Below are 24,594 nucleotides of genomic sequence, written 5' to 3' on the forward strand. Positions count from 1 at the left end.
CCTGTGGTTCATCTCTTCTTTATGAATGCATCACCACAGGCTACATAGATTATAAATGCTTTTGGAATAGTAGCAATTTTTGAAAATGAGCAGATTAAGCCCTTCCCACAGACTCTGCATTTTAAATCTAATTATGAAAGTTATCCAGATTTCAAGGAAGTTTAAAGCAATCACATGCTAGCTGCAATGCTAAAAGATTGTCCTGCCATTTGGAAGATCTGTGCTTGGAGTTTCCTCAAAGATGTTTCACTGGATAGGTCTAGATAAGATGCTAGTATCGCTTAAATTATTATCTTTTTGGCTTCATTGGTTTCATCCTAAAATGTGTGTATGCATACTTCTGTCAATAGCTTGAATATTATTCCCTCAGCACCAACACTTGGTGACTTAGGAAGAGGATCATCTGAAGCATATGTGACTCTGTTTCACTGGAAAGGCTGTCAAGAGAAACAGACTTTGTGCTTGAAAAACTCTTCAATAGAGCAAGAGCCAGTCGCAGCGTTCAGGGCAAAGGTCCAGACAATAACTGCTCTAGCACAGGGGCAGAAGATAAAGAAACACAGGATGACTCATGCCAGAGTCACACCTGTCATTCTTCATGATTCCTTCTGTACAGAGAGCGTACAGACCATCATGAGAGGCTGAAAGGGAACCAACCAGCCTGTGGGCCAGGGTGGAGATGTTGGACATCTCAGAGTCCCTATGCTATATTTACTCCAGAAAAGAAAGCATAATCAAATAAATAAAAAAATGAAAAAGAAAGGAGACAGAAGCTGTGTCCATACCAGGGATTAAACAGGGCTGTGACCCTGGCGTATGGCTGCCTCTGTCACACGTTCACAGAGACATAATGGTTTGGAGAGGGGAGAATTTAGATGTATACACTCAAGCCGTGCTGCACTTCTCAACCTTAAAACGAGAAAGCAGCCCCTAGCACATTTTATTTGGCTATATAGCTGTAGCTGAAGAGTTCCAGTAGAGAGGAAGAAATTTGCATTCAGAAGATGACCAGTGGATGAGCATTGGAGTAGGTCTCACCCAGCTGCAGTATTTGCAGCTGTGCTCCAAGACTGCTGGGCATAGAGCAGGCAGTGCCAGGTGTGAGCAGAAGGACTAAAGAGCAATTTTAGATGGGAGGAAGGAGGTTGTGTTCTAGCTGCTTGCAAGGAAAGCATTTTGTGGTCAACGAGCAGTGAAAAGAGAAATTATATGGCACATATCCATCTTAGGGCCAGCACTCTTCAATGTCTTTATAACTGACTTAGATTCAGAACTTGAGGAAATGCTTAGTAAGTTTGCCGATGACACAAAATTGGGAGGACCTGTCAAAACTCTTGAGGCCAGGGAGGCCTGCAGAGGGATCTGGACAAATCTGAGAACTGGGCAATCACCAACCGCATGAAGTTCAACAGGAGCAAGTGCCGGATTTTGCACCTGGGACACGGCAACCCTGGCTGTACAGACAGAGTGGGGGATGAGACACTGGAGATCTGGGGGTTCTGGTTGACAGCAAGTTGAACATGGCCCAACAGTGTCCCTGGCAGACAAGAGGGCCACCCGTGTCCTGGGTGCATCAAGCACAGCATGGCCAGCCGGGCAAGGGAGGTGATTGTCCCGCTCTGCTCTGCACTGGTGCAGCCTCACCTGGAGCACTGTGTGCAGTTCTGGGCGCCACAGGATAAAAAAATATATTAAGTTACTGGAGAGTGTCCAGAAGAGGCTATGAAGTTGGTGAAGGGTTTGGAGGGGAAGCCGTATGAGGAGCGGCTAAAGACACTTGGTTTGTTCAGCCTGGAGGAGACTGAGAGGAGACTTCATCACAGCTACAGCTTCCTCACAAGGGGAGGAGGAAGAGCAGGCACCGAACTCTTCTCTTTAGTGACCAACAACAGAACCCAAGGGAATGGCAGGAAGATGTGCCAGGGGAGGTTCAGGTTGGACATGAGGAAAAGGTTCTTCCCCCAGAGGGTGGTGGAGCACTGGAACAGGCTCCCCAGGGAGGTGTCACGGCCCCAAGCCTGACAGTGTTCAAGAAGAGACTGGACAATGCCCTCAGACACATGGTGTGAACTGTGGGGTTGTCATATGCAGGGACAGGAGTTGGACTCAATGATCCTTGTGGATCCCTTCCAACTCAGGACATTCTATTATTTAATATGGTTAAGACCTTGAATTATGTCACATTTCCCTCCTTGAGAAACAGTTAGACATTACTGAAAGCTTCGTCCTGTGGCTCTTCACTCTGGAGCTGCCAGGCACTTCGATTTGTCTGTGCCTCTGGCCTCAAAGGCTGCCTGGAGGACAGAGTGGTTTAGAAATTGGTCTTACAGTGAAGACCAGAGCACGCTGCCCTTTGACGTGCAGCTCCCTGGCAGCTCTGTCCTGGCAAAGCTTAGGGTTAATGGGTTAACCACCACTTTCAGTGGGTTTTGTTTCCACCTCTCTGAACCAGATGCCCACACAACTGATTTTCACTCCATTCTTACTTTTGCTGTTCTCCTGTAAAACAAATCCCCCAATACTTGCTTTCCTGAGATGAGGAACAAATCATGGAACATTAACAAAACCATTGAGCAGCTAAGTGACATCAGGACAATGTGCTCCTACAGTGACACACATACATATATGAGAAAAAAGGTTGATTTGAAAATGAGCGCAACTAAGCAGAATGGGGGAGATGTTGATTCCATTTGCTGATTCATGACAGCAGGTTCTGCTGAATGCCAGGGACTCTGGTAGGTTCTCCTATTAGCTGAGGGAGTTGCTGCAGGGGTTTTTTCAGTCATTGTCTTCATATGTCTTGATTTTTTTTAAGGAAAATGCTGAATATTGTGTGGAGATCAGGCAATTGTAGAATGCGTTTTTAAGAGAATGCTTTTTTTCTGAATGAACCAGTGTTTAGGTGGGTGAGGATTGGTTTAAATGTTTTAAAGGAAATTGTATATGGTTCTAGAGTATGTACTGTGAACTCTTCTGATCCTATCTGGTTTTAACCATGAACTCCATAGAGGATGTATAGATTTACATGTTCAGAAAAAAAGGATTTTATACTTATGGTGAAGAACAGTGAATGGATCCCTTTGCTACCCATTTGGCACATTGTGCTTGGTTTATTTTAATGTATGTGGTATTTCCTTGCTGATACTTTCAGAAAGCACTGGATAAGAGCATGCTTGTGGCCACATTGGTCCTTCTTTTGTGGCACAGGAAAAGCAGCTTTTTGTGTTCTAGGCTAGGAGAGAAACTACCATGTTCTTTGCTTTCCTTGCTTATGCCATGTAATCTGGTATGAATTAATAGAACAGGAACCTGTCCTGCGTGATGACAAAAAAAAAAAGCATTTTTGCTTTGTTTTGTTTTTTCTTTTTCTCTAAAGTTGCCTAAGACATAGGACCCTACTTTTCTGCATCAGCTGAAATCTGGACGTCCTTCTCGCAGCCAGGCCCAGCATAGGTCTGCAAGCCCTTGACACTGGAGGCTTGGGGCGCCGGAGCCGAGCCCTCGGGGCAGAAGCTGGGAGAAGCCCACTGGGGGGTGCGGGACAGTGCGGCCGGGCAGGGGGCTCAGCCCTTGGGCAGGGGGCTCAGCCCTGGGGCTGGAGCCCCCGAGGGTGCTGGTGAAGGGCGACTCATCCCAGTGAAGACGAGGAGGGGGCTGAAACGCTGAGTCAGCGCCGCGGTGCCGCCGTGGAGGACCGGGGGCCGGGCGGCGCCCCCACCCCGGCGACACCGGCCGTGCCCGGGAGAGGAGCGGCCCCCGGCCGGCGGGGCGGTGAGCAGGGCGCTGCCCCCCTTGGCCGCTCCTTATCAGCCCGATTTGATGCTGCAAGGCGTGTCCGGGGCTCTGCTCATGTGATGGAGCAAGAGGCAGACGGGCGGGGGGACCAGGGGAGGAGGTGATTTTCCTCGCTGGCTCTCGTTCGGTTTCTCTCTTTTTTTTTTTTCCTCTTTCTCCAATTTTTTTTTCCCTCCCCTCCTATCGCTCCCTAAAGGAGTTTGCGGAGAGCGGGGCTCCTTCATTCCCGGTTGCGCCGCCGCCGCCGCCCTCCGCCCGCCCGCGGCTCCGCACGGCCGCGGGGCAGCGCCATGGGCGCCGGCAGCTCCACCGAGCCGCCCGCCCCGCAGGACGGGGACGGAGCCACCGCCGGGCCCCCCAGCACCCCTCCGGAGCTGCTCCCGGCAGAAGAAGAAGCGGCGCCCCAGCCGCCGGCGGAGCCCGCCAAGGTAAGGCAAGGCGCGGCGGGGAGCCGGGTCGAGGGGACGCGAGCGGCGGCTCCCACCGCACCCCCGGTCCGGCGAAACTTTCCCGCCGCGGCGGTGGGCACCTGCCGCAGCCGGCGGGCACCCTCCGAGGCGGGCGCGGAGCCGGGGCGCGGCGGCGGCCACCGGCGGGGCCGGGACTGCGCCATGGCCAGCGCCGCAATCATAAAACTCCCGCCGCCGGCGGGGGGCGAGGGGGGCCGAGGGGCCGCCGCCGCCGCTTTTGTGTGCGGCCGTGCGGGTGGGAGAAGGGCCGCACCCACCCGCAGCGGGGTCTGCGCCAAGAAATCTCCTGACTGCGGTCCTGCAGCCGGCTCGCAGCGGTACCCGGGGCTCCCGTGGCTTTCCGCAGCCTCCCCCCGCCATCCTCTCTTCTCCCGGGGATGCAGGTGGGAGGCGCGTCGGGGTGCGGCCAGCCCGCCGGTTGTGCGGTTTCTTCAGCTGGGCGCCAGTCTCGGTGTGTCCCCCCACGCCATGCCGCACCCCCCGGTCTCAGGCTCACCTGAGCCGCAGCCCCCCGCTCCGGGTGGGCGGGGAAGGGGGCGCCGGTGGCCGCGGCGTGGGCTGTAGCGATGGCTTTGATGCTGCCTGGTGTCATACCGCATAGGGGAGAAAGGGGAGTGACTCGCTAACTCTCGGCCAGTAGGGAGTAGAGGAGCTCTAGGTATATGTTATTTTTAATAAAGACGTTGAAGAATTGAAAGAAATTCTTTTAAAACATGTCTGGTGTTTAAAAATAGATTATGAATGAACCCATTTATCCCTCTGGAATAGGCGTGTTTAGGGGATTCTGGGACTGAAAGGGAGGTTATGTGCATCTACATGTTTACATAGCATTGCTTTGGGGTTAGGAGTTGGTTTGTTAGGGGAGAAATAATGCAACGTTATACCGAGATCCCCTTCGTTAGGCTCTTCAGAGTTTGGGTATTCAGAGCAGGGTTACTCAGAAGTTTCTGTTGCTGGTGTGTGGGTGTGTTAGAGCTTGAGAACTGGTTATGACTTTGCTTCTTTGACCTTGTGGTTCAGATTTAACTTTCAAGTTGAATTTCCCATAGTTCCTGGCTGCCCCTAGACCTCCTTGTGTGTGTTTTGACAGATTTGAAAACCACATTGAGAATTAACTTTAAATTAACTGCCATTTATTTTATTTTCTATTTAACCAAATAAGCATTAGCAATTGGTGTTGGTTAACAAAATATTTAGCAGTTGTGTTGGGAAATTTTAGAGTTCAGATGCTGAAATTTAGACACGAGAGAATTTATAGCAGGCAAACATTTGGCTTCTGTGGTTGTTTAAAATGAAGATAACGTGACTTTGAAGAAGGGACTTAGTATTCATAGCCATATTTATTCAGTTATGGGAACTAAGACTTAAAAAAGAGAATACGATTGATGCTGTTGTCAAATACTTATTATTATTATTATTATTATAGTTTATGTCTTCTACGCTTTAGGAAAATGTTTTCTAATAGATTTTTACTTTGTTATTTAAGTAGAACTGTTTAAAGGTGGGGAAGCTCTTTAATGATTTCACTGCTGTGAGAAGTATTGCTACTGTTCTTCTGAAACAGTTGGTTTTGCCTTCCATTACATTAAAATAAAAAGAAAAATAAGTTTTAATGAAGTTGGATCATACTTGTTTTGTATCTCATTCAGTCTGTTCTTACTAGAGTAAGCTAATTTCATGCAGGTTTGTGACACAGTTTTTTATCGCTATTCCTTTCAGCCCTTTGAATTTGAAAATTACCAGATCCTGCATTGCCCCTGGAGAAATCTGTAAAAGAGCTAATTTGTTTGCAGAAGATACAATGGGGACATCTTGAAGGATGGTCTTCTTTCTTGTGCTTTCCAAATGAAACCCTTATCACAACCCCCTCTTTTAGAAGAAAAACTTTGAAAACTGACTTAAATGGAATCCAACTTGAGTGAGCCTTGGCAAGTCAATCACAAATAAATTGTCTAGGCAACTAGTCTCATATGGGTTATAAGATCCCACAGCAGTTGTGGTTTTTTTTGTCACTTGAAATTCCTTGAAATATTTGATCAAGTTTCTTTCATTAAATAGTTGTATTTTGTACAAGATAAAAAACCTCTTTCCCCTTTCTTCTAGAAAGGGCCAAATTTATGGCCTTTAAGCTGGTTTGTTATTCACAGGAGACTCTTTGGCCAGATACCAGCTTGTGAGGTGTCCTAGTTACGGGAAGGGGGAGTGTACAGTTCTGTGTTCCTTACTTCTGCAGCCCAGGAGGTGTGAGAGACCCTATAAAGCACTTCGTCTACAATGGGAGAGCGCTTTGGGAGCTTTTGGGTGTTGGCTTACAAGCACTGAGAGTTAAATGTGGGCTCAAAGGATTAGGACCTCAGCCGTTCACCCCATCCTTTCACAAGTTGCTGGTGAATTGCACATAAAGCAGCTCCAGAGTTTCGAGCCCAGCCTGTTATTGGGACTTGAAACTGGTGTTTTGGTTTGGTTTTTTTTTTACTGTAGCAGACAAGGCTTGAACTCTGGCAGTAGAGGAGCTTCTCCTTATCTCACATAGCCACCCTGCTGCGGGAAGCCTCCTCTGCAGAGGAGCGTGGCAGATCCTGGAGGTCCTAATCCATTTGCATGCCTGAACTGAATTAATCAGATTTGTGAATCAACACCCAAGGTCTTGTTGGAATCAAGGGACAGGGTGTGGCCTCACAGAAGGCTGATCTGTCTGATAGAGTTATCTCCTTGCTGTTTGAGCAGCAGTACTCTTCCCCCTCCTCTTCTTCCCAGTACCTGTTCCCTGTCTTGCCCCAGGTGACACAGTCCCACCTCACACCACGTCTGGTCCTCTCCTTGCCTTTCAAGAAGCAGGTTAAACTCACTAACCCTTCAGGAAACAATGGATAATTTTTTAAAAAATATTTTTTCTGGGGCATTTCCCTGATGTGTTAGTGAATACTGTTGACTCCTGTGATGCTCAGGTAAGACCCAGAGCCCGGACAAGGCAAGCATCTGCAGCAGGGCAGGAGGTGAAATGAAAAAACTTTCCCTGTCAGTGGCAGTGAGCTGGTAGACCCTGTCTGCTTGTGAAACCTCCATCAGACCGCCCTGAGGAGCACAGAGGCCTGAAGCTTGGCCTGAGTAGTATTTAACAGATTTCAATAATAATAGTGCTAGAAGTAGGAAAAAGATCTTTCTCATCTCACAGAGGAGACCAGACTGACAAAAGCTTTGAGGTGTCTTGTGGGATGTGTCCTGTGCTCCTGCCTCCTCCCGAGGCACCTGCAGCTTCCTCTCTGCTGCTTCTGGCACTAGCTGAGCTCGTTCCAGGAGCTAACACCCCTAGAAAACTGTTCACCTTCTTTGGCAAGGTCATTCTCTGCTGATTTAGCAAGATGTATTGGCTTCTGGGACTCAGACGGCAGAAGTAGCAGGTGCAGGGGACCAGGCAGGACCTTGTGACTGGGATTGGGCAAGTTGGTGGCAGCACATGGCTAGATTGGTTCAGGCATCTCCATCTTGTGACCTCCCTCTCTGTTCGTAGCAGTGACGTGCCTCTCACCCGCCTTCCCATTTGGATGCTGAGCATCAGGGAGAGCTGGGAAAATATGTCGGTGCGCTGCTGCCTGCAGCCGTGCCCTCCCAGGTCCCATGGGGCAGAAAGCAGCTACAAGCCTCGTGGGTGACGCAAGGAGAACTGCGTCATCCTGCCAACATCTCAACTAAAGCAATTGCCATCACCACTCCCCCTTCACTGGCTTTTGTATTATTTAGAAGCTCAAGGTACCAGTTTTAATACAGGTTTCTTTTTGCGGCCCTGCGGAGGGAGCAGAGCTGCGTTGGAGCAGCTACCTGAAATGGTGTAGGGAATAACACTTAAAGAGGGAATCTGGAAAAATACTGGCATGCTAATAATCTATTCCTGCAGCAAAATCTAAGTTTGGCAGAGATAATATTTTGCGGCAATTGATGGCTTTAAAACCTTGTGTAGTGAATTCCTGGCTTGCTTGCAGGCGAAGGCCCTTACTCAAGAGCAGTGAATCGTTCAAATGGTGTTTTCGGAATAGTTCCCGTTTCTGAGTAGTAACTTGATTATGCTACCTGCGTTGTAATGAGAGCAAGTGTCTGCTAGACAGTAAATATTTGGAACTGTCTCTTCTAAAGAGGTTACCAGCTGAGATGTCAGAGTGTCTTATTGTCTGAGCGCCTGACAAATAACAGCTGGGACAGACTTACATCTGCTGTTTAAACAACTGCGTTCTGGTGAGGGAGCTGAGTCAGCCTGAAAACACTACATTAGCAATGGTAAAACTAAGCTTAATCAAGTACCACAGGAAAGTCCCAAGACTGCGTCTCTAACAGCCCCAGTTTGAGGCATTTGTTCTGAATGACGAGGCTGCAGGGTTTTCCTGGTTTAACAGGGTCTGACTCCCTCTAAGTGCTTCTCTTCCAACTGGGAAGGAAGAAACTGATATAGTTTGGTGGTAAGGTTTGGAGTTCTGCCCATGCCTGTGGGGTGGCTGGGGAGAAAGCATAAAATGCCTAATTGAAAAAATGCACAGTGGAAATTGGTGTCATGGATCCCCCGAAAGCGTGAAATAACTCCCTAATCACATGGGAGATAAGAGGGAGGTGGGAGAGGCAGCGTCCGGGCACTTTGAAAGCCAAGGCAATTAGCTTGTGTTTGATGTGATAGAGGCTAAAGAGATGCAAAGAGGAGTGTCAGGTCTTTGATAGTCCTTCTAGTTGGAAATGCATGCAGGGGTTGGAGCTACTGAAACGAGAGTAACTTGCTTTGTGCTCAGTCCTTGTTCTAACTGAGCCTTAGCGTCTGGATGAGTTGTACCTATGTGTTCATCTAGGGTAAGGTGGTGTCCAAGGACTGCTATGCAGAAAGAACTGAAAGATTTGAGACTCAGAAAGGAGTTCAGGTTGGGTCAGGCTTAAGGTGTGGACCAGAATGACAGGTTGGGAGTAGTGCTTCCTTCACAGGTTGCAAAAAGAGATCACAGAGATAATTTGGGAGCAAAACCTATTTGTTTTGTTTCAGCCGTGTGGATTTTGAGGGTAGTCATCCATAAGGAGGTTTCACAAGCACATCAGATTGAGCATTAGGCCAGAAGATCTGAGGGAAAGGGAAGGAGAAGGCTCTTGACTTGGTCTGTGCGAGATGTTACCCAGAAATAAGGTATCGAAATTAAGTATGCTGTTACAGGCCTGATAGAGTAAGGGCCTTATGTTTTCTCCACCTGGAATTTGCAATGTCCCACAAACCTCTAATGCTTTAGCTAATGCAAAACAGGACAAACTGCTGTGAACAAAGAGTTGGAATGACCTAAATTCAGTTGTGCAGGTTTTTTTGTTTTACTATTTGTTTTGTTTTTTCCAAATGTTGATGTTTGAAGATCTTTTTAATGAAGTGGTGTGTGTTAAGAGCAGACTCACTGAGCAGACCAACAGTGCTGCAAGCTTTCCCAAAGTTTCAAAATCAAACTTCAGGAAAAGTATTAGAGACCATTACATTAGTTTGCTCAGTTGTTCAGACAGCTGGATCTGGCTATTTTAGTAATCTAATGTAGAATCAGTGTAGCAGGATTAACAGAATGAGGCAAAATTAACTCTGGTGTGTTTGGGCCTGGTGTGAGGAATCCCTGGAATGATTTGGGTCTGGTACAAGGAATGTTGGGAATGATGGTGATTGCTGGTGGGGGAAGGAGCTGGGTGCTGCTCTGAAGCTGGGTGCATGAATGAAGTGTGCGCTAATGTACAGTGAGAGAACAGGGACCAACTCTTCATCTATATCTCATGTAATTCTTCGTGTTAGTTTTCTCTAGACATTTTAAATTCTGTGTGCATTTAGTGGAGTCAAACGGTTGGACCTAATGCCATATGCAAAATGGAGCAGAAGCTGCTGTTACAGTGACACGGGCAACAAGCCCTATGCATTTTAGTCTAATTAGCTGTGTGTACACCCTTTGCTTCTACGTTTGTGGTGGATATGAGGGAAATCTTTAAAAAATAAGTGCATGATGCATGGTAGTGGCATGATAGAAGCCAAAGTGTTGCTTTGGTGATTGCCTTTTTTTTGGGAATGAAGAAGCTGAAGGATCAGTGACCTGGGTAACCAGTACTCTTCGGTTTCTCCTGCATTTATGAGACAACACGTTCATAAATTAATTAATAATCAAAGGAGACTGATGAGTGTGTGCCACAGAAACCAGATAGATGTTGATAAACCTGCCAACTGAAATGCCTCATTACCTGTAGATAAACATATGGAGTTGAATAACGAGATTCCTAATACCATTAATTTTGTCTTTTAAGGTTTTGCCCTATCTCTCTAACCTTGGACTTTGTATTTGTCTAAGCTTTACAACAATTCTCAATGGAATTAAGAACACAGATCACTAAATTAGACATAATTGGACCAAACTGCGGTTTTGATCCCTTCAGAGAAATGAAGCAGTTAATGGGAGTGAAAATGGAAATTAGTTTCTTTTGAGGACTAATGCAGAGGGACAGACTGCACTGACCCTCATAAAGAGCCTGAGCAACTTTTTCCAGAACAGAAAACTTTTTTTTCTTTTGTAAACTAATGATGCTGTTGTGTCTTCCTTCATGTTACAGCTCCCCCGCCCCAATGCATATTTCTTCTCCTTTGCACACATTTTTAATTTGCCAAAAAAAGAAAAAATACTATTGTTTTATTAGTTTTGATTATCCAATTATTTTAAGTAGAACACTTGATTTGGAAATCTAAATTTGCCCTCCTGTAGCCAGCAATCACATCAAACTCTTTCCCAAGAGACTGGGGTAAAAAGGTCTCTGTGCTGTGGCAGGGTTGGGTTACACTGCAGGTCTAGTAAAATTTGAAAGTATTGAGGTTTTGCATGTATTTACATTTTTACTCAGTTGTGACTGATGGATCCTGCTTTCAAAACAAAGCTTATGTACAGAGTGAACAAGGATTACAAATATAGTAGCTGGTAGTAAAAACTACCTGTATTCTTACATTTAGCAATGTTTTTACATTTGATTCTGTTCTTACTGGAAGGTATCACAGCATTTTACAGTTGGAAAGGGTCATCTGCTAGATTCAGTGTCTTCTGAATTTTGGTCACAAATCTTTGGGATGTTGTAGAGTCAGTTTTCCTGAATGCATCACAACTGTAGCATAAGTTCAGAGCTGGGGAAATATTAAGTATTACCACAGTTAATATCTTGTCGTAACACTCAAGGCTCAATATAAAAAAGAGACAAGTTGTACTGCATTGGGGTACTCAATCCCTTTGTACGCTGGTTCCTCATACAGTCCACAGGTCCATATTAGGTATATAGGCATGTGGTAGACTATGTGTGTATACTTATGACTCTAGCTTTAAAATGGTTTGCTGACTGGGGAAGGTTTGGAAAGAAATGCAAGGAAATGTTTGAATCAAGTGAGCAGTGCTAACATATTCAGTGCTGTTGCCTTTCTTGTGACTTCAAAGAATTGTTGGTGCTAATTCTGGGAGTATCATCTTGAAGTGTACATCCATGGATTTATCATCAAATAGCCAAGTGTCCTTAGAGCCAGTGAAGTTGTTCTTTTGTTTGCAGGAGTAGCAGTTGTCTTACAAGAATGAATGAGTAAAATTTATCATTTTAAAAAAATTGTCCTTTAATAATTTTGTATTGAAGAATCTGAAAGCCCTTTAAGAATTAGGTTGTTATTTTCTGTGTCTATGTGTTGCTAGTTTTTAATCAGTTACTATCATTCCATTAATGCTGTGTGCAACTGCAGAAGAGCTTTCCAGCGTTTACATGCCTTTGTTCAGTGGTGTGGCATTTTTATTCCTCCTGAGTCCCCGTGCTTCAGATTTATGAGAAGGATGATGTGAGAAGCGGGAATGTAATCTGAGTGTTGAGCCATTCTGTATTTCTTCTATTTAATATCTGGTCTCAGCATGTGAAGACTCTGAAGCCAAATTATTCCATCTGTGGTACTGGCAGTAGAGCAGAATGGGGTCCTTTTTTGCGAGGTGGATTATGTGGCTGTGAAAGGCAGCTTTGAGGAGTGCAGCAACTCCAGGTGGAAACAATTTGGCTTAATTAAGGTCTTCTGAACTGAAAATTTGGAACCCAAACGCACACTTTGTTGCCTGTGGAAGTGGGGTATGGCACTTCTCTCGAATCCTGCCTGGCACGTAAAAAAGTGGTTGAATGATAAGAGGAAAGCTGTTTGCCTGGCACGTGGTATGTTGATTTGAAATTCTGTTGCAGCAGGCTAATTGCTAATAAAAATAAATAAATGGATCTCCCCATTCAGAAGCTTGGTTTAGTGGGTTTTGGAAGAGAATCATCAGGAATGTGGCATCTTTCTGATCCCAGTCTGGCGCTTCAAGCGTTTGGATGTTGCATTAGACTAAAATATGGGATGTATCTGTGGCTCCTTCCCTTAATTAACATGGCTTCACTGGCAGTATTTTGGGAGTACAGCTGAGTAATAAGACAATGATATGTAATTAAGGTTTGCTATTCTACCGAAGGAGCTGTAAACCTGCGCTTCAGGAATAGGGATTGAAGACATGGTTAATTAGTTGAAATGGCTTCTGTTGGAAGGTAACACCATTGGTTGGAAAGCTACTTAATTAAACAAATAATTAAAGGGTAAGGAAGTATTTTCTAATGGCCACAACATATTTCATACTTCTAAAATAAAAAAATATGCTTCTGAAAGTATCTTCCTTGTTATATGGCAAGCCAATACAAATTCTAAAAATAATTAAAATGTGTCAAATGTGAAAGCTGAAATTTTTTTTTAAATCTATTAGCCAATCTAGACAAAACAAATGAACAAACAAACAAACCCCAAATATTATAGTGCAGACTCCCAAGGAATTACAGAGCTTTTTCCTCCCTGTAGGAATAATCGCTGCCTAATAACTGAGGCCCAAAAATTCTAGTTTTGATCCCAGTTTCACTGAATTTCCTCATGGGACTTATATATTCCACTTTCTGTCCTGAAGAGTTCACGTTATTTGTAGTTGTATTGTTTATGATAAGATAAGCACATTAGCAGAGGAGCGATACCAGAAGCTGTAATGTAGACAGGGTTCATGCATACACCAGAGGAGTTATGCCTGACATTTTGAAGAATGAAACTATTTTTCCATTAGATTCCTGGAGTTTTTCTTCATGCTAGAAGCCAATTTCTACACAACGTTGTAGGCCACTGTCTGCAAGACTTGCTTCTTCCACATATGTCATGCAGGAGAACAGTAAAATAAATAGTCCCAGATTATGTCTTGTGTGGTGTTTGTTTAGTTTGGTTTTGGTTTGTTGTTTTTTGTCCTTGTTGTTGGGTTTTTGTGTTGTTTTTTTTCCTCACAGGACAACTTTAAATTATTAAAGATAATAATTTTGAAAAGGAGCAATACTACACCGAAGTATTAATTTTGAAAAATGCTTGCATGCATATATGCAAAATGAGAATGAAAGAACAATATTTTGTGGAGGGGGAAAACCTGGCCTAACACTAATGCTTTTTTTTTCCTTCTCTCTTTCTCCTTCCTTACCATCCTCCAAACAATACCTGACCATGAAGGTTTTAGATGCCAGTTTACCAGTACCTGATGCTAAAGAGGACAGTTTGGAGCACGATGCCCCACCACAGGAGCCACAGCAGCCAGGAGCTGCTACAGCACCTCAGGAGCTGGATGGGCAGCAGTCAGAGGTGGCTTCACCGCTCCCAGAACCACCTGGAGAGCAAGCAGAGGCCGCTGGAACAAATGGTGAGTAAAATCCTGTGTTAAATGGACAGATTCTAGAGGTCTAAATGATAAATGGAGTGAGAAGTCGAAACTGGGATCAACTAGCCATCTCCTAGTGAACAAGTAGTTACCTAAGTGATCTCTTGGTTGCTCAAGTGCTTCTTCTAGGGCATTGTTTTGCTGGGACTGTTTTTTCTTATAGCAGAGTTCAGGTAATAAACGCGTTGTGGACTGAAGGTGTCAGTGGGAGGGGGATGCTACCCATTCCCCCTTAGCAGCCCTTCTCTGCTTTCGTGCTAAGAGTTTCTGCTGCATAAGCCTGTCTCTTCCTTCATGGGGCCCAGATACTTTTATGTTCATATATTAGTGATAATAAACTATTTTGAACTCACAGGAAAGGTCAGGCTGTACAAGATTGGTGTTTAGCTTCTGGATTAAATAACAGAGAAGGCCTTTAAAAGGGCATGAATTTCAAGTTAATAGTCAAAGATCATAATTCTGTTTGAATATTCAGCGCTCAGTTGTAGCTTCAATTGTACAGAAATTGTGTTCTTAGGATATGTAATGAAGAAGAGGTGAGAAGCTCCCTTTGAATGCAGATAGTTACACATGACCAAACACATGACGTGTTGTGGATGTAGATAGTGTTAAGAATTTGTAGATGAGTAGATTGCATGAAGTCTTTGCTTTCTTTGATAATAATCTCTCATGTGTTTGTGTGATGTTGCTGTTTTAATCAGGTTTTATTTTACTGTTGTCAGTGGAACCAAGCCTACACGGTAGCATAATTTATGTGAAAGGGAAAACAATTCTACAGGTTTGCTCTCCAAGCAAAAGCACCCTTTATAGAGACAACACAGCGTGTATTTTCTGGTAATGATATCTGAAAATGTCATCATCCATAGAGACAAATAAAACGTGTCAGGTCAAGCACTGAAAAGATAGTTCTTCAAGTAAAGACTACATTCAAATATTCATAACTGTTTAAATCCACTCCTCTAGACCTTAGAGTCTGGTCCACATGTCTTCGGGCAGATGAATAAAGGTGGGGAAGAGGTATCTCTTAAATGCTCCATGCAGAGAAATCTCTCCACATAGGGAAATATATCATTTTAGCTCTATTACTTCATGTTCCACACTCATTCTTTTATCTTGTTTGTAAAGTCTTTAAAATCAGAAATAAACCATCATGACACTGAGCTCTGAGGCAACACAGGAAATTGCCTGCAGTAAAGGAATGATTATGATTGAAGGGTTGAGGTTTGAGGGTTGATTAGTTGTCATCATATGAATCTCACATTCAAAAGACAGTTTAAGAGATGATCTAGGGTCATCAAAGCTGCCACTATCAGATTAAATTAACTGGCAAATCTGGTAAATTAACTGGGAAGTGGGTGATGGCAACCAGAGCAAAAAGCTGTGAATGGCTGGCCAAAGTATCTGTGTATCATCGGAACTTTGGAAGTATCCAACATAATCCATAGAAATATTATTACTAGGTCGTCACCTATATTAGATACCGATCCTTTACATGTTATTTTGTTGTATTGCATCCCTTTGTACTAGCAGTAAGAGCTGCTGGAGCATTACATTACTATACTACAAGTGCCCACAGTAATACCTTGCCGAAACCTTTGGCAGCAGAATTTGAGACAATTTACACTGTAATTAGGTTATAGAGAATTTCAATTCAACTAACAAACAAAACAACACGGAAACAACAAAAAAACCCAACCCTTAAGTGACAGTTAATAGGCAAAGGAGCAAATGTTTTAGTACGGAGAAACACAAATGTTTCACATGTTTTTTGTTTATGAGGGGTAAACTACTTATGGCTTTTAACTAGCGTCTGTTGAGGTTTGGTCTGCATAACTTGGGGCGAAGTGCACCGAGAAGGCATTACAGGAATGGGAAGGGAAGCGGGCTGGCGTTGAGAAAGTGGCTGTTTCTCGCTGCAGAGCCAACATCTCCTCTATCCAGAGAGGGGTGGGGAAAAAAAAAATAAATCCGTGAAGTGAAAGTTTCAAGGCGGATGCGTTGAGGCACCCCGACTCGAATCGCCGGCAGCGCAGGCAGGGGAAGAGCCGCGCTCCGGCAGCCGCCAGTGCCCGCCCCGGCCCGGCCGGCGCCACCCCCGGGGCGGTGGGCGCTGCCCGGGAGGGCGGGAGCGGGGCGGGGAAAGGCGGCTCCGCGCCACGGCATCTCCCGGCAGGCAGGAGAAGGAGCCTCGGACCGTGAGAAGAGAGTTTGTCCTGCTCGGTGTCATTTAGGACATGCTGGGGACCGTCACGATGGCGGGTAAGGCCGGGCGGCGCCGCTGGCGACTGAGAGCGGTCACTTCTTTCCATTTTTCTCTGTGCTGAGAGCGTCTGGGCGGGGGTGGGAGGGAAGGTGTGCTGGGAGTGCTCCTTCAGCTCTGGAAACTGTTGAAAGGTCGAACTGAAACATTTTTATCACAATGAGAAGCGTGCAAGTGAAGGTGGGTGAAATCTTAAAATTTCTTGTCACCTCAATTGGATCTTTGCTGCGGTACTTGTAATACAAGGCTTTTATAAATGTGAAGGTGCTAATTAGGTTTTCCTCTGCAGCACCCGAAGAGGACATAGTATCTGAAATTGAGGAACAGAAGGAAAAGCCAGCGACTGTATTGATGTTGCTAGTTTATATTAATCAAGAAATAACGTAGTGAATTATCTTAAGAGCTAAACTTGGTGATAATGAAGGAAATGTAGAAGTGGGCATCACTTGTAAGTTGCAAAAATATTTGCTTGAGAGAAATGAAGCTGTTACTCTGTAGCTCTTTTAATTCTAAGTGAAGCAAAATCCAGAGGAGATTAACACCGTGGCAGGGGGTGTCTGTGTGCACATACATGTGTGGCAGCAGAATCCCAGGCTGTGATATCAAAAACCTGCATTGGACTGTGCACATCTTATTTAATAAAGTAGCACATGAGCCACGGAAGTGTGAGTGGTCACACCAGAAACAAATTGGGCTTTCTGAAAAGATTGTAGTATGTGGAGGAGCAAAGAACTAAAAGGAAAAAAAAAAACCCATCATATTGCATTGCTGGCTTTGCACAAACTTTTGTCTTTTTCTGGGAAACAAAGTGACACTATGAAATTTAAAAACAGTAGAATTAAAAGTTTTTCCTAAAGATAACTAACTTGCATCAGATTTTTCTCTCAGATTGATGAGAAATCTTTTTATTTCATTGTATTAGTAATTGTTTACTCGCTTTTAGCTACTTGAGCTAGTGAATGAATTAAATGAATAGTGGGGGTTTATGCATGCAAAATATTTTAGCTTTACAATACACATTGACAACAAAGCCTGTAGAAGTCCGTCTCCATTTGGAGCTGACCCTGGGGAGGACTGTACGTGATTTGAATCAGTTAGTAGGGGAGGAGGTATCCTACCGCGGTTTACAATAGGTTTTTCATTAAACTTGATGTTTAATGAGCTTATCACATGCTGAGTCTTTTTCCTCAAGGGTTCTCTATTTTTTTTATTTCCTTTTATTGTTAGTAATTAAAGGTTAAACTGTTTTTCAAAAGTGAGCTCTTTATAGGTTTGCACAGTTTGATCATTTGAAATTTTCCTTATTTAATAATTCGTGTGGAAACTTGGGATTTTCACTGCAGCACAGCAGCTTTTATAGTATGTTATGCAAGACCTGCATCTAGCTCGTAGTACAAGTTACCGTTTCTTTGAAGGGACAGAGTAGCTCTCCTTATTGGTATGCAGGAGTGTCTGAAGCTACTTTGTGTCTAATTCCTGCAGATGCAGCTACAGCTCCTTTGTGGTGAGTTTGTCTGTGATGTGTATGTTACTCTTCATGCAGCTGTTTTGATAAAGACCGTTTTCAATCTGTGTTTCATTGTGCATGTCACTAATCATTAGGGCTTCTCAAAAACATGGCAGTGTTTACTGACCTGTATTTACCTATTCTGTCGTTGTTCCTAGTAGAGCAGATTTTTTTTTTTCTCTCAAATACCTGACTGCTAGCGTTGCTTCTGTCTTATGCTCGGTGAATACATTTTACTTTATAAAGCAGAACCAAGTTACTGAATGTGAGTCATGGACAGCGTGGGTAACCTTGAAATTTCATAAATATTTGTAGCATGCTGGTTTGGTTTCCAAGCAGAACAGCTGGACTGGTTTGAGAGCAGTTTATTGTGAGTTCATTTAATGAAGAATCTTTAACTACCATAACTGTATCTCCAGTGGCTAATGACCCTTCTGGTTTAAAAACAAACAAACCAGTTTTGGAAGAGCTTTACTTTTCTTTTTTAATATTATTTTTAGTGCTGTTTCTCAAAACATTTAAATGAAAGAAGAAATAGCTTAAGATCTTGAATGAATTAAATACATGGCTTCCCTTGCTGGAATTTGAGAAGATGATCTGTAGGCTGGAGCAGACAAGTACAGCTAAAGCAAAATCTTCTAAAAATAAAGCTTTGTGAGGAATGTTATACCATCACAGCAGAAATTATTGTGCTTTAAGTTACTTTCATATGAGGTTATGTACAATATCCTTTTCTGGGGATGTTGCTTTTGCTTTCTTAAGGAGTTCAAAGCCATTAAAAATTACAGCCATTTTGCAACTTTTTCCTTTTTTCCATTTTTAAAAATGGACTTTAAAGTATGTGAGGTTTTAAAACTTGACTCTTCAGTTGCCACCCAAGTGCCAGAGAACTGAAGACTGAACTTAATGGTATTTGTTTGTAAAGCTCTGAAAGAATAACATGGTTAGAAAGCTCATGAATTGCACGTATGCACTGTGAAATTTAGTATGCAAAAATCTGTGTAAGTCCTCCCTCGTTATTTAATTATTGTGAAAGAACTTCCTCTCCACAATTAACATGGCAAGTCAGTCCTTAGAAATAACTGAGCGAACAGAATGGGGAAGTACTATGTACTTTCCATGAAAAGAACTATTTGTACACTGAAATGGAAACAGATATCAGGAGTTGTAGGGAAAGTAAGGAAGAATTTGTGAAATAAATTGTCAAGAAGCAGCAGAGTCACAGACTTTAAACCTTGTGGTTTAAAAAAATAAAAGAAGTTACAGGGGTAACACCTGGACATACTTCTGTGTTGTTTTGTTACTGCAAAGTGGGTGCTGTGTTTGTTTGATTTATTAAACCCAGTCTCCTGAAACTTGTAGTTAAAAGAATTGGATTTGTGGTAAAATGTCCAAATTTTACACTCTGCAGTGAAAACCTAAAAACACAGCTTACTGCTGCTGCTGCTTTTTTTTTTTTTAATTGAAAAATATTCAATTTCACTAACAATTCCAAATAGCTACTTTATTCTAAATGACTCTGTTCAGGGCAGCTTTTTCATGTATATTGTAATTTCAAACTGTGTTTTGTTTTTTAATTAGTGCTTCTCCATCCTTATCAGTTTTTAGTGTTTCTTGACTTTGTCTTTAAGGGTTTCTAATAATTATTGGAAGAGTTGTGCAGTTAAGGGGAAATTACACTGAACAAATAAAAGCTTGGTATATTATGGGCACTCAGCTAATTTTTTAAAATTTGCCTTCTCCTGTTGCAGCATCATTTGAGTTTCAGGGCAGTAGGTGTTTTTTTACAAGTCATAGTCATAGCAAATCTAAATACAATGAAGGCAAATGATTGTCAAATGCTCCTCAGCCTTTATGGCTTTGGCATTCGTCTACACTCTTGCAAACCTACTGAGAATATTGTGTATGTGACTGAAAGCACGATTTGGCCCTAAATACTACAACATTGAATAAATACAAACAGCACAAAGTCCTCTGGAGCCTTTCGGTGGCCAGTGGAGTTTGTGAAGCAGGCGCTGGGTGTGTGTGACATCCATCTGAGAGATTGAGAATGTAGGGAATTCATGGAAAAAATCCAGCGTCGTGCTGCAAATCCTTAGGGGGGAAAAGTCAACCAGCTCCAGATGTTGACATGGTTGACTGCAAGCCCATGAAGTGGGCTGGATTTAACTCTTGCAGTCAGAGTGCCTTTTTTAACCCTCTGGCAACTACCAGGGGAGAAACACGTTTTCACTTCTAGAGACAGACGAGATGGTGGGAACAGTTATGTTGCAGTGCCAACAGTGTCTATCAGCCTACTAAAAGAGAAGTGTTACTTACGAATTTCATTGTTAATGGGATGGGGGACAGGAATTCAGTCATTCTGAAAATATTAATTTTCCCACATCTGATCAATAAACTTCTGATAAAACAGAAATAAATGCATACTATTTTAGTCTATAGTATGATATTGTGAAATCCTACCTATGAAATTGTGAAATCAAGCACTTTTGATTCCCTAAGAGCATCAATCTTGTATGTTTCTCTCAGAATGAAACAAAACACTTGTAGTTATTAGAACAGAAGTAGCACCTTGATTCAATTAAAAATGTTTGAAAGCCTAACTGGTATGTAAGCAGTTAAAATAAAAATTCAGCATTAGTTCTTAACCACAGTGGATTTAAATAGCAAAGTGGATCAATTTTATGACATCACCTTTGATTTTTATCACTGCCTCTGGATATATTTTTATTGTATTGGTTTCCTTGACTAGCAGATAGATAGTGGACTGTAGCCCTACTCAGGACAGACCTAAAGAAATTGTATTCATAGCAGTGTTTTACTAGATTTTTTTTTTCTGGTAGGCACTTTGAGGTTCTCCCGTGTTTGTTAAAGATGCTTTCAAATTCCATGAATTCATTTAGAAAGTGCTAGTTGTCTTGCAACAATACCTGTGGTAGTGACATGCTACAGTACTCTGAACAATATCTTGTGCAGGTAACTTCCAAAGATTTCAAACTGGAGTTATTCATGGTTTGCTTTGCATACAGAAGTGCACTAACAATGTCTGGGCACCGAGAATGCCATTAATAAAAATGTCATTAAAGAATCTGACTGCTAAATATAAAGTTTAGCGACTATAGTTGGCTTCTCGGGTCTTCTGTTTCTTTTTTGCCCCACTAGATACAGAAATGCTCTTGGGAATATATTTTGTGGAAGTATTAGTGGGATATATATTGCACTGCAGGCTTGTCACACAGCAGTGGCAGCCTCCTGGCAGCATGCAGGCAAATCTCCTGAATGGCACCTCTTTCCTCAAATGCTGAGGAAGTGCATCAGAAAATCAATTTTAAAGTCTCTTCCAGTGATCTAAAGGAGAAAGATGCAGATGAAGTAGAGTGTCGAGGGTTAAGATTGCGGGGTGACAATAAAACCCTGGCAGATGTATTGTTAACCCCCTCTCCCCCCCCACTTCACCCTTTTTGCCCCTCCCTCTCCCCCCTTCCCACTCAGGACAGGTGATCGGGAGGGAAAGAAGGACAGAGAGAAGAGAGTTGGAACAATTAACAATGTTTTACTAATGCTGCTAATAAGAATAGAGAAAATAATACAAAATATACAAAACCAATCTTGAAAGTCTCAGCAACTGCAGAGCCGGCACCCAAAGTCCTAGATTGGACTCTGCAGCCAACCGGAGCTGGATTCAGTCTCTCACTAGGCCTCAGTTCGCAGGGACGACTAGCAAGGTCCTCTCCTAATGTCGGCCATAAGCAGAAGGGAAAAAGCAAAGGCAAAAGGGAAAAAGGACAAGATCCTCGTGATCTCCCACTTTTATATGAAGTATTCACGTGAATGGAATGTTATACACAGTTGGTCAGTTTCTTGGTCACCGGTTTCTCGTCGCCTCTCTCGCGAGATGTCCATTCGTGCTTATCAATAAGTTTGCATTCCATTGCTAGGTTTACCAAAACATGGGTCTGGTTCTCCAGGAAAATGCAGCTAATATGAAGGCTTTAGCTGACAGGCACAATTCACTGAAAGAGAAACTTGTTTTTAACAAAACCAGGACATAGAGACTGGGAGCAACAGCAGCAGGTCACTTATCAGCTGGCATCCAAGCTCTGTGTTACCTTGGGGATGAAACACCTTCTGGACAGGTTAAATGCTTTTTGTTGTGGAACTGAAGGGGTGGTGCCTGGACTAAGTCTACAGTATACTCACTGTGTGCTATGAGGGAGTGATGGAAGTGTGACGTGTAGTATAGTTGCAGCTTTTCAGACTGGTATTAAAAGTATGTGTTCAGTCAATATTTTTCATAGTTTTCCCTTTTGTGATTTATTCAATGATGTATTGCAAGGTAGCATGTTTGCTGGGCTCACAAGGAAGATCTAATTACTGTCAGCCTGATTTAACTGTTTTGAAAGCTCATCACTGTGCCTCTGAATCCTGTGTTTTCTATTTTTATGATTGCATTTGCTTTCTTAATACATACCCATACCTGCAGATTTTGTAATATGTATTCAGCTCTTTTCACCTGCAAAGCCCTTTAGAGTTATGGAGTCTTTGTCTTTGGGTATTAAGAACACATCCATTTATAACTAGAATAAGCAAAAATCCTTTGAATGCCTATCATGAATATGGAGAGGTGTCTTTAGATGCTAGTTTTACACCTTATCTCCCACTTGGGAAATAGAATACCTGTATCAATCCCCACTTACAGTAATTCTGCTTACTTGTAAACCCCCAAAATTCCTCTTAAACACTGAATTTGTGTTCTAGCAATTAAAAGAAAATGCAGCCTCAAATGCCACTCTATATTTTTTTGAAATCTTGGCATTTTCAAAATGGTAAGCATGCTCCTCCCCTTCTACTCTGTCCTTCTGAGACCACATGTGGAATATTGTGTCCAGTTCTGGGCCCCTCAGTTCAAGGACAGGGAACTGCTGGAGAGAGTCCAGTGCTGGGCAACAAAGATGATTAAGGGAGTGGAGCATCTCCCTTATGAGGAAAGGCTGAGGGAGCTGGGGCTCTTTAGCTTGGAGGAGACTGAGGGGTGACCTTATTCATGTTTACAAATATATAAAGGGTGAGTTTCAAGAGGATGGAGCCAGGCTCTTCTCGGTAACAACCAACAGTAGGACAAGGGGTAGAGGGTTCAAATTGGAACACAAGAGGTTCCACTTAAATTTGAGAAGAAACTTCTTCTCAGTAAGGGTAACAGAGCATTGGATCAGGCTGCCCAGGAGGGTTGTGGAGTCTCGTACTCTGGAGACATTCAAAACCCGCCTGGACACATTCTTGTGTAGCCTCATCTAGGTGTTCCTGCTCTGTCAGGGGGATTGGACTAGATGATCTTTGAGGTCCCTTCCAATCCCTAACATTCTGTGACTCTGTGATTCCATGGTTCTGTGATGCGTTCCCAGGGTCTGTTGTCAAGGCAAAAGGGGCACCCCTAGAGAGCTGTGTCTCTAGCTGCCTGCCAGTTGCCTGCAAGGAGTCAGGAGTGTCTTTTGAACTCTTCTCCACTCCTGCTGCCTTCCTGCTTCTGGTCTTTCCCACTCAGATCCAGCATAACTCGCCGGCTTTCAGCTCCGGTTTTTGTTCTGCCTTCGTCTGAGTCGTGTCAGATGGCGATAGATATTTCCATGTGTCTAAGGGTAAGCATGGTGGCATTAATGCAGAATAGAAGGCAGACTTGATAGGCCTTGTTTCTATTAGAGGTGCTAAGAAGCCTGGCTGATAAAGAGATTTTTAACATTAAATGACCAATTTCATAGCTGGTTCAGCCATAAAAATACTCGTAGCATAGACAAAGGGAAGAAATGTCACTGTCTTCACCCAGGAAAAAGAGTTAATAGACATCTATCTATCTGTCTGTCTATCTGTCTATCTGTCTGTCTATCTATCTATCTATCTATCTCTAGATTATATTAAAGTACCTGTTACTAAATAAGTATAAAATATGTGATATGTACCCTAGTGTTTGAAGAAATGTTTCTAACTTTGTGAATTCCCATTAAGCCGTGGTAAACTTTCTGTTAAATTATATAGTTTGACAGCTCTTTCTGGACCTAAGAATAAACAAATGCAAATACCAAAGTGGTTCCTTGGCTTTATCCTTGTGTAGTTTTAGTATACAACAGCATAATGTTTGTTTAATAAGAGTCCCAAAATATTAATAAAATAAGCACATCAGTTTTTATTTGGAAACCATATTAAAATGAAGAGAGAGTTCAAAAGTATTATTGCTGCTTCTAGCTGTGCTTACAATCTTACTTCCCTTTACTGACTAAAGTGTTTTTGCAGTGAGTTAGTTTTGGTTGTGGAGTGTTCTGGTGTTTGCAAGAGGTATATTACCAATAGAATAATAATCCTGGCTTCTTCAGGAGAATGTCCATTTCTTCTTATCCCACTCCCTCACATATAACTTACTTTGAACATCTCTGTTTTAAAATGTGAAGGGAGTTAGGATGTTATCAGAGGTCAGACTTTTAATTAGGAATTAACAATTAAAGGAAATATTTTTAAACTGTTAGATAAAGGGAAAAATAAAAACCTTTGTTTATGTCAACTGAGAAACAACAACCAGTAGGCTGCTGATAGTGAATATAAACATAATTTGCCCTCTACATAGCTATTAGAAGTCAGTATACTTGTAGATTTAGTTTTGCCTATTCTACAGTTGTGTTTCAGCACTATCTAGAGTGCATTGTCTATGTGCTTAGGAAGATGCTGTTCTTCTCAAAGGGAACATAGGCAAGCAGAATCAAGCAAGTGTCTAGGCTGGAAGGGACCTCTGGAGATTGGGGGTTCCAGCCCCTGTGC

The 24,594-nt window shown here is 43.0% G+C and overlaps 1 protein-coding gene across 2 annotated transcripts in view; it reads left to right on the forward strand.

The window, feature by feature from the left end:
- The first annotated feature begins 3,899 nt into the window (after window positions 1-3,899).
- AKAP12 (A-kinase anchoring protein 12) overlaps window positions 3,900-24,594 on the forward strand; it is a 32,815-nt gene continuing 12,120 nt past the window's right edge. Inside the window, exons 1-2 of one of the 2 annotated variants that reach the window (XM_082047423.1) lie at window positions 3,900-4,223; window positions 13,819-14,005. In XM_082047423.1, the coding sequence (XP_081903549.1) occupies window positions 4,086-4,223; window positions 13,819-14,005 (325 nt within the window). In that variant the 5' untranslated portion in view covers window positions 3,900-4,085. Of the gene's footprint in view, window positions 4,224-13,818; window positions 14,006-16,181; window positions 16,283-24,594 lie in introns of those variants that run through there. The other variant, XM_082047424.1, reaches the window with a different exon arrangement.

Source organism: Streptopelia decaocto, assembly GCF_964273445.1.
Source record: "Streptopelia decaocto genome assembly, chromosome: 3".
NCBI classification, from domain to species: domain Eukaryota; kingdom Metazoa; phylum Chordata; class Aves; order Columbiformes; family Columbidae; genus Streptopelia; species Streptopelia decaocto.